Below are 8,830 nucleotides of genomic sequence, written 5' to 3' on the forward strand. Positions count from 1 at the left end.
TAGGACAGAGGACAAGTCAAGTATGTCAGGGCTCTGACAGGGAGGGACAGAGTCTGAAGGGGGGCCACACAGAGATGTCCTCCCTCCCTAGCCCCCATCTCTGGCGGAGGGGACTACACTCAGGCCCCTGGCCAGGATGAGAGTCGAGTTCAGGAAACACATCAAGGATAGCTGGGCCAGGCCCCCCCCAGAGTCCCCCTCCCTTACCCCCCACCCTGAGTAGGGAATAAAGGCCCCTTGAGGAGGTGGATAATGCTGAGTTCATTGCCCCACTGGGCCAGCTGTGAGGTCTTCCCGGGAAACAGCCCGCCAGCCTAGTTAGCATGCTGGAGAACGGTCCTCTTCCCCTGGCCAGCCAAGACCGGCTGGTGGTGGTGGTGGTGGTGGGGGGGGCTGGTAGAGGGGGCTGGAATGGGACTCAGAGGCAGATGGACTGTTTGGAGCCCAGAAACAGTCCCCATGCCCGCCACCCCCCTCACCCCCCTGGACTTAGTCCACACCCCCACTCCTCCTGGGCCAGTACTCACAGCCTGGGCCTGAGGTCACTGGTTGGTCACTCCAACCTCCCCTCCATTCTGTGTCCCAGCCACGATACCCCCTCCTTTGGCCCTCACTTTGTCCCCCCTTCTGTCCCCCACCCCCATTTTTGGCCTGAACCCGACAGAGGAAACAGCAGCTGGCAAACTCCGAAAGCTGGAATGAGAGAGATTCACAAACCAGATGTGCTCTTGCAGAGGGAGGGGAGTGGGGGATGGGGGAAGTGAAAGGAAGAGGAGCCCTGGGGGGGGGGGGGCTATCCCACAGCAGCATCTCTTCAGGCCCAGGGGCAGAGGGACTTGGGGTTGCACATCACCCAAGGGCCAGGGCAGCACAAGGATTGTGGAGAGATAAGTGAAAGAACTTCCTTCCTGTCAGGAATGGTAGAGAAAGCCCTATGAATCTGGAGTTTGAAGGCTGAGGCCTGTGTTTGATTTCCTTCAAGGGGAGGAAAGAAACAAATAACCTACTTTGGGGCAGTCTACACAGCCAAGGGAAGCCACACTCTGAGTTGGGAGGGAGCTGCAGTGGGGGTGGGGTAGGAAGCTGGTAATCTGCTTAGAGCCTCCAGCCAACCCCACTCCCCACCGCTGAGCATTCTGCATCTGATACCAGCACCCAGAAAACCCACCTTTGTGGCCCTTAGATGAGGGAATAACATTGTACTAAGTTCAGTCCTAAATTTGGGATCATCTACAAGCCTCCCCTGCCTCCTGCCCCTCATGAAAATTGGCGCTTCCATACGATACGAGCATTGTTCCACATGGGCACTATGCGTCAGCCACCAATCTGAAACACTTCGTACATATTAACTCATTTCGATCCTCACAATCCTGTGAGGTGGATACTGTTGCAATCCCGATCATAGAGATGACAAAAGCATGGCACCGAGCAATTATTAACTGAACAGGTGGTTTCCTCACTGGCTACGCTGATGATGCCGCCAGATAGAGAAGGATGAAGAAGTGAAACGGCAGGAAGAATATTTTGGTCCTCTGGCACCCGGAATGAGGAGCGGGATTATAGTGGGTGGTAGTGGCCTTCAGGGCTCCTCAGAGAGGAGAAGAGGGCATGGAGAAAACAAGAGGGACGAGAACAAGATAGAAGAGGCAAGAGAGAGGAGGGCGAAGGAGAGGACTAGGAAGGGAGGAGAACGAGCAAGGTTGCAGAGAGAACGCCAGGACACAGGGGCCGTCTGTTCTCAGCTTTGCCTGAAGATGAATGTGACCGCCATGCTAACTCTGGCCAACACCCCTGCCTCCCCTCAAATCCAGGCACCCAGCCCAGCCATGGCCCCCCAGGGCCACCAAGCTGGAGCCAGGACAGGAGGTGTAGGGTTGGGTGTGCTTCCAGACACAACACGGACCCCACTGCCCTGCTTGAGCCTTGGCTGTCGTCCTCTATCCCATTCTGGGACCTTGGGGGTGGGGTGGGGAAGGGGGGTGAGAGTGCTTGGCCAGAGAAGAGAGGGTGAGGAAAGTAAAGGCCCTGAGGGAGTCTTCTCCAGAGAAGGGGACTCATCCCTGATCTCCTTGAGAGCAGTGAGGGAGAGGAAGAGAGGTGAGACCTCAGACGGTGCTTCCTAAAGGACCAGGAGATTTGAGGCAGGAAATGCATGAAAGAGACCCTTGAGGCCCTTTTCAAGAGCAGATACAGCAGAGATAGGCTGTGTGTGGGGGGATGTTTTCTAAAGGGAACCACATGATATATCTAAGGGAACAGAGGAGCCAAGGGGTGGGAGGTAGGGGGGTAGCCTGCAGGAATCTAAACTTTCAAACATATGGGAGTGGGGCAGCAAGGGCCTCCCAAACCCAAACCGAGAGCTTTTCACTGAATTTTATGCATTTTGGGTGTTACCCGGTGGCTCCTTCCCGCAGCTCAGTGAGGCTCAGACACATTTTTGTCATTCCTGAGTCTGGGCCTCTGCTTTGCGGCCTGGACAGATGAACAGACAGGATGGCTTGGACTGCCCGGGGAGGGGAAGGGTCTCCCCCTCCATCTTGAGTCAATATTGACTCAGCAGCACATTAGCCTGACAAGTGACCTCCCCACCATCTTTTCCTTTTCTCACAAATAAAATTCAGACCCTTCGAATGCCCCTAGAGGTCATCGTATCTGTTACCAGGCCTTTATAAGCCTTGCCCAACACACGCACATGGCTTATACTCGGTAGAAGTAACAGCTCTAAGCTCCTGACCCATTCCCCACACCTTTCTCTAGTTCTCAGGTCATGAGGAAGTTCTGCCAGAAGTCTAACCTCCCTCTTTCTTTCTGAAATATTTCCTTTCTCCCTCTTACTTAGCCCACAAAGGGTATCAAGTTCTCTTCTTGCAGAAACATTCTCTCCAACATCCATTCCCAAAATTAGTGGAGGGGAATAAGAGAGAAACTTGGAGGAAAGTGGAGGCGGAATTTCACTGCCAAACTAGATATTCCCAGTCTGGCCTAGGAAGGGAAGAATAACTCCAAAATGGCAAGGTGGGAGCTAGGGAGCATGTGAGAAAGCCCAGGAGAGATGCCTGCTTCTGGGTAGCTTTCAGGAAACTGAGAAGCTGGATGGAGGTGGATGGAGACAGGCAGAGACAAAGCAAGCGACAGAGACTGAAAGAGACAGGACAGAGAATGCCATGAAGGATGGGCAACAAGAGAGATGAAACAAGAAGATGAGAGACAGAATTTCTGAGAGGCCAAGACTGCACACATGGATGATAGACAGTCAGAGGCAAAAAAGCCGAGGTTGCCAAGATAATGACACTGTTGTATTGGGATGAACCTGGAGAATAACAACCTCCCTGAAACTCAGATTAGGGTGGGGGCAGCATATATCCTGCTTTAGATAGACAGAGTCTCTGCCCTACCAATGTCTGACCCAAGGGAGACCCAGAATAGGGACTACTGCCTCCCACAGAATTGGGAGGGAGGGAAGAAGGAAGACAGGGCTTTTCAACCATGGCAGCTAAGGCCTGGGGAGACTCACCTCCCCAGGATGAGTAAGAGGGACAAATGCCTCTCCCCCCACCATCCCTCACCTCACTCCCAGGGAGGTTTTACACTGGTGCCTGGGGCTACTGCTCCGGAAGCACTCCAGATCCAACTGCTTCCTTTTCCAAACAATGCAGGATCCTGCTAACTGGGCTGAAATTTGGGACTGAACACAGGGGGGTGGGATTAGGTTCTCCAAACACTCACATCAGCTGCCAGCTCCACCAGGTCAGGGATCCTTGTGTGGTCCCACTCAACTGGGCAATGAGCCCCCCACCCCACCCCCATCCAGAGCTGAAGGACTTGAAAGCTGGAGAGTCCACAGAGGTGGGTGGGAACCGTGAAAAAAAGACTACTGAGAAGGAATAAGCTCTGGGCTTGGGGTTCTGATGTGCAAGGTGGAGACTGCAGCAGGAGGAAAGAAAGACTTGAGTATGGAAGGGCTTCCCAAAGGTAAGGAAGGAGCTTTGAAGACTTGCAGGATTCGGACAGATCTAGCTCTGGTCAGGGCCCCAGCTGACATCCTCAGGAGGCCCAGTGATAGGGGAGGGGTTGGGGGCAAAAAACTAGGGAGAAAATGGAGCAAGGATGGAGTAAAAGGAAGTCTTGTAAAGCAGCCTCAAACATCAAAATATCCCCCCAATCTCAAAATCAATGTCCTACACGTCCCTGCTTTGAAAGATGAGGGTGAGGGGAGATGTTCAAGGATCCAGGTCCGACCAGGGGAGAAAGGAGTTTGAAACCTTCTCTCAGAGAGTCAGGAGGAAAACACCTCAGCCTCAAAACTCACTTCAAGTGTCGAGCTTGTCTGCTAACTGGTAATACACTGGCTCAAGGGGGTGTGTGGAAGGCGGAGGAAAGGAGGCAGTCCGCCTTCTCTGTCTGAGCCGCATCTGCCTGGGGCTGCCCTCCTCACTACAAAATGTTCTTAATCTGAGCAGAGTCCTCAATAACCCCTCTTTCCATTCCACACTCCATCTGTTTCCCCATCCTCTCCAGTAGCGATCAAGTACACTCAATTCTGTCTACTCATGGTGAGTGACATTGCTCCCCAAAAAGAAGGGGACCTCGGGGTAGGTTCAAGAATAGCAGAGAAAGCAGAGGAGGTGGGGAAGGCCCTGAGGGCTGCTCCTCTGGAGGGAAAGCAACCAGGCCTCAGAGCAGCAGGAAGGAAGGTTAGACACTAAGTCAGGTAAACTGGGGCCCAGGGTTTCCTTCTCTGAAAGGAGGAAGTTCTGTGTCAGTGGGCTTGGGGTGTGAAGGCAGGAGTAGGGATAACGGAATCCCCTAGGCTACCTGGATAGCACTGGCCCTACGGATCTGTGCAATTCCCCTTTCTCACCCCGAACCTGGTGAGACCCATGATTCATATCTCCAGTCCCAAGGCAAGAACAGTAGTGTGTGTTTGGGGAGGGGTCCTTTCCCTGGGACTTCCGATACAGTTGGTTTGAGCTGGGGTTACTGCTGTGGATTGGGTGAAATTTGTAAGAAAGGGTAGAGACAGTTAAGGAGGACATGTTCAGTCTCCTTCTTCCATTGACCACCAACCAACTTGGTGTGGCAAATAGAACTGTTTTAGAATCCTAGGCGTGATGCTGCTGGGGTCATCCCTGACTGGGCTGGGAAACTTTTCTGCTCTCCACAGAGACTCACCGCCCCCCCCCCCATTGCTTCTAACTCCATCCATCCTTCGTCATGGGGTTCCTGGTGGTCTCTTTCTCTTTCTCTCTTAATTTTTTCCCCCTATCCCTCCTAGAAGCTGCTATACCCAAATCTCTCTAGCTCGGTTTCCCCTCCCACCTCACAGGGCTGAAAACAAGAGGAAAGAAAGTGCAAAAGAGAGGAAGTCATGGGCAAAGGCTGGCTGTGAGGGCTGGTCTGGAGGATATTCAGGGCAGATCCTCTTTCCTCCTCTTGGGCAGATAATTAAGGTAGTAGGGGGCGGGGGGAGGAGCAGACAGTCCCCCAGATGGCATAATTGAGGGCCAGTGAATACGCTGTTTTTCTGGACACAGCTACTTCCTGAACCCCTAACCTCCCTCCTGCAACTGAAGCAATTTGGGGGGAGAGGAAGAGAGGGAGAGATAATCTGGTTTCAGAGAAAAACTTTCCCAATTCCAACCTGGCAAAATTTAGAAGATGGAGGAGGGGTGCATGATGGTATTAGGCCAATGTTTTCCCCGGATGACAGAACTAAAATGACGGGAAGTGATGAGATCCCACTGCTTCTCAAATCAGGGGCCCAGCCCAGCCCAACCCTATGACCCCAGCTTGGGCAAGACTTGAACCAGTGACTCATAAGTAAGAGAAAAAATAGCTGACACAAAAAGGGGAGAAGGGGCACCCCATGTCCCCAAAAGGACAGTGTTCTAGCCCAAACCTAACTACAGTATACAAAATATGTGTATATGAAGGCAGGAGGGGAAATGGTGGAGAGAAATACACATTTACCAAAGAAGCAGAGAATTGGGGAGTGGGGGCATAGCCATAACCCCCATCCAACCTCCAACTCTCCTTCCAGTCCAAACTGTGATCAAGCCAGAAATCAGGGAGAAAGCAGCCTTCCTCTACCCTCCCACCTCAGCATTCCAGACCATTCTCCAGTCCCCTTCCCCAGCGATGACATCTGACGTTTTTCATTTCACAGCTCCCAGGAATTAAGAAAAATTCAGTCACATAGCATCACTTGCTTTTTTTCTGCTCCCCAATACAGCCCTATCCATGCTACTGACAGAGGCTCTGAGAGGGGGTAAGTGCCCACTTCGGAACCCAGGCGGGCAGCCATCTGGATCCTGGACCCAGGCCTCTAAGCCTGGTCTCCCAGGCCCGGATTCCACATCCAAGCAGGGGGCCCTCTCCGTGGCCTTCCCTCTCTACCCACAGCCTTCTTGGGCCTGCCTGCCCTCTGCCTAGCGGGTCACCCCTGACTTGGCTCTCCCTTTCAGATTCAGAGGCCACTGCAAAAGGCCCTCCACCCCCTTTTGGAGCCCTACGTTGCAAATCTGGATTCCTTCACAATTCAGATGGGGGTAGAGGGGGGGAGGATGTAAGGGAGGTGGAGGCCCTCCCCGACCAGAGATAGGAAGAGAAGGCCTTTGGATCCTGGGATCAGAAAAAGGGGGAACCCTCCTCTCCATTCCCAGGCCTCTGGTCTTTGTTTGGGCTGGGGGGCCCCCCCGGAAGCATCATTTGCCCAGGGCCCTCATCCTCCAAATTGGACCCCCATCCCCACCCCCAGTTGGGCCGCTGCGGTGTCAGCTGGACTGGGATAACAAAAGGCACCCCCTCCCGCGCCTCCCTTCCCCATCCGAACGCAGGAGTGGGGGCTGGGGAGTGGGTGTCCCCAGGGGTCCAAGGGGGCCGCAGAATCTCACTCACCATCGATAGCGGCCGAGACCAGAGCTGAGAACAGGGACAGTAACAGCAGCTGCGGCGGGGTCAGCATGGTGTGGGCTGATGCAAGCAGCAGCCCCCTCCCCTCTGGTCTTGCTACTTCTCGCCGTCGCCCCCCCAATTGGGGGGTCCCCCTTTTTCCTCCTTTCCCCCTCCTCCTCTATTCTTATCCTAGCCCTCCGCAACGCGCACCAGGGGCGTGGGTGAAGAGGTAGAGTTCGGAGTCCCTTAGGGAAGGTCTGTGGATGGGGCTGCGCCCCTTGCCCCCAATTCCAAACCCTTCACACCCCTGCTTTTCTCTTCGCTCCTCTATCCCCCTCCCTGGGCGAAGCTCAGAGCCCCATCTCCGGGCCGCCTCCGGCTGCAAAAATGCACAATTGGGAGGAGGCGGGGTGGGGGGTGGGGGGCGTGGACCGGGTGGGGGAGCCCTTGGAAGGGGCCTGATGGAGCTCTGGGGGCTCCCCTCGTTTCCGCCTCCTCAGTGCACGGGCCTGGAGCTCGCACCACAGTTCCCCGGACAGAGGTGCCGCGGGGCGGGCTGAGGTGGGGGAGAGGGAGGGGACGGGTAGAGGAGGGAGGGAGAGAAGGGGCGGGGAAAGAAAAAGGGGGGGGAAAGAGCTACGCGGCAGTCCTGTGAGTGCGCATGCGCAGATTTGGCGCGCTGCCCTGGGGAGGGGGGTGTCTGAGCAGCTACGAGATTTGGAGCTCTGGCCAGCGGTTCTAGAGTGGTGGGATCTGGGCGTCGCTAGCTGATTTGGGGCCAAGAGCGCCCTCTCCCCTAATTGGGACTTTCTCCCCCACGCTGCAGCTTGCTGAAGGGGCATGGGGGGATTGGGCAGTGGACACGGAGAGAGGAGCGGCTTCTCTTTGAAACTCGGTGTCATGCCCTAGGGTTTCAGGCGCTGTCTGGGGATCCAAGACCTGGGGATCCAAATCTGGGCCGAGGCCTGATTTCCACCGAGAGCCTGGACTGTGCCTCGCCTGCCTGGGGTGGGGGCAGGGGCCGCCAGTCTGCAGGGAAGATACAGGGAGAGGCTGAGCTTTGATTTGGAGACTTCGTAAGACTGGGACGAGGACTGGGGCCTGCGGCGAAGGGGGGCGGGGTAGGGGAGGGGCCGCGAGGGCCCGCCCCCACTTCGCTCCAGGGCTCGGAGTAAACAGGGACACCCGCGGGGACACGCCGGAGCTTGTCTGCCCGCCTAGGACTTGGAGATGGAGCCCACCTTAGCACCCGCCCCGCCCTGGTCGCCTGGCATCGGGCGCGGGAGGGGCAGTCTCTGGTTTGGAGGGAGGTGAGTCACCAGCGGGTGGGGTTGAGGAAGGGCCACCCCACTTCGCCCCAAGAGGTCGGGGCTCATTTATTTTTTTTTCTTTGGTGTTTTGTTTTTTTATACCTTCTGACTGGCTTCTCACCAAGTCGAGGTTTTAGATTCCGAGCAAACAGGGATTTGGAATAAGATGAGGGACTCTGGACCGGAGTTCTAAGGAGATGTCTAATGAGTGCGGGACCTTTGTCCCGGCTCTGAGCCTGTACGGGAATGCTACTTTGAGTCCAGAAGGCGAGGCTGTTTCCAGAGCCCGGTGAATGTGCTTCTGGCCACTGCCCCCTTCTGGGCGGCGTTTTAAGGCTGTACCCTGGCTGTCTTTCTGGTGTCTGAAGTCAGAGTTCAGGGAGACAGCAGGCGACCTTGGCTGCCAGAAACTGACAGTTAGGGATGAGAGAGGGTTGCACCACGCTCTCCCTTTTAAAATTCTAGTCAAGGAAGGGCCCCAAGTCCTCACTCCAGTCAGTTCCTGGCAGAAAGCAGAGCAGCATGGAGGACTTGTCAATTGATGGCAGTGAGGAGGAATCCAGAGGGAACCTGACCTTTCCCCCAAACCAGAGCTTCCTTGGCTCACTTTGCTCAGGGCCAAGGCC

The 8,830-nt window shown here is 55.3% G+C and overlaps 1 protein-coding gene across 4 annotated transcripts in view; it reads right to left on the reverse strand.

Moving 5' to 3' along the window:
• The window catches only part of LRP1 (LDL receptor related protein 1), an 84,684-nt gene extending 77,249 nt beyond the window's left edge, over window positions 1-7,435 (reverse strand). For 2 of the 4 annotated variants that reach the window (XM_074325545.1, XM_074325542.1), the window contains exon 1: window positions 6,898-7,435. In XM_074325545.1, coding sequence (XP_074181646.1) covers window positions 6,898-6,964 — 67 coding nt within the window. In that variant the 5' untranslated portion in view covers window positions 6,965-7,435. The remainder of the gene's footprint in view (window positions 1-6,897) is intronic. The other 2 variants (XM_074325544.1, XM_074325546.1) reach the window with 2 other exon arrangements.
• Window positions 7,436-8,830: the final 1,395 nt, after the last annotated feature.

The sequence above is a fragment of the Rhinolophus sinicus genome, linkage group LG02 (genome assembly GCF_036562045.2).
Source record: "Rhinolophus sinicus isolate RSC01 linkage group LG02, ASM3656204v1, whole genome shotgun sequence".
In the NCBI taxonomy this organism is placed as follows: domain Eukaryota; kingdom Metazoa; phylum Chordata; class Mammalia; order Chiroptera; family Rhinolophidae; genus Rhinolophus; species Rhinolophus sinicus.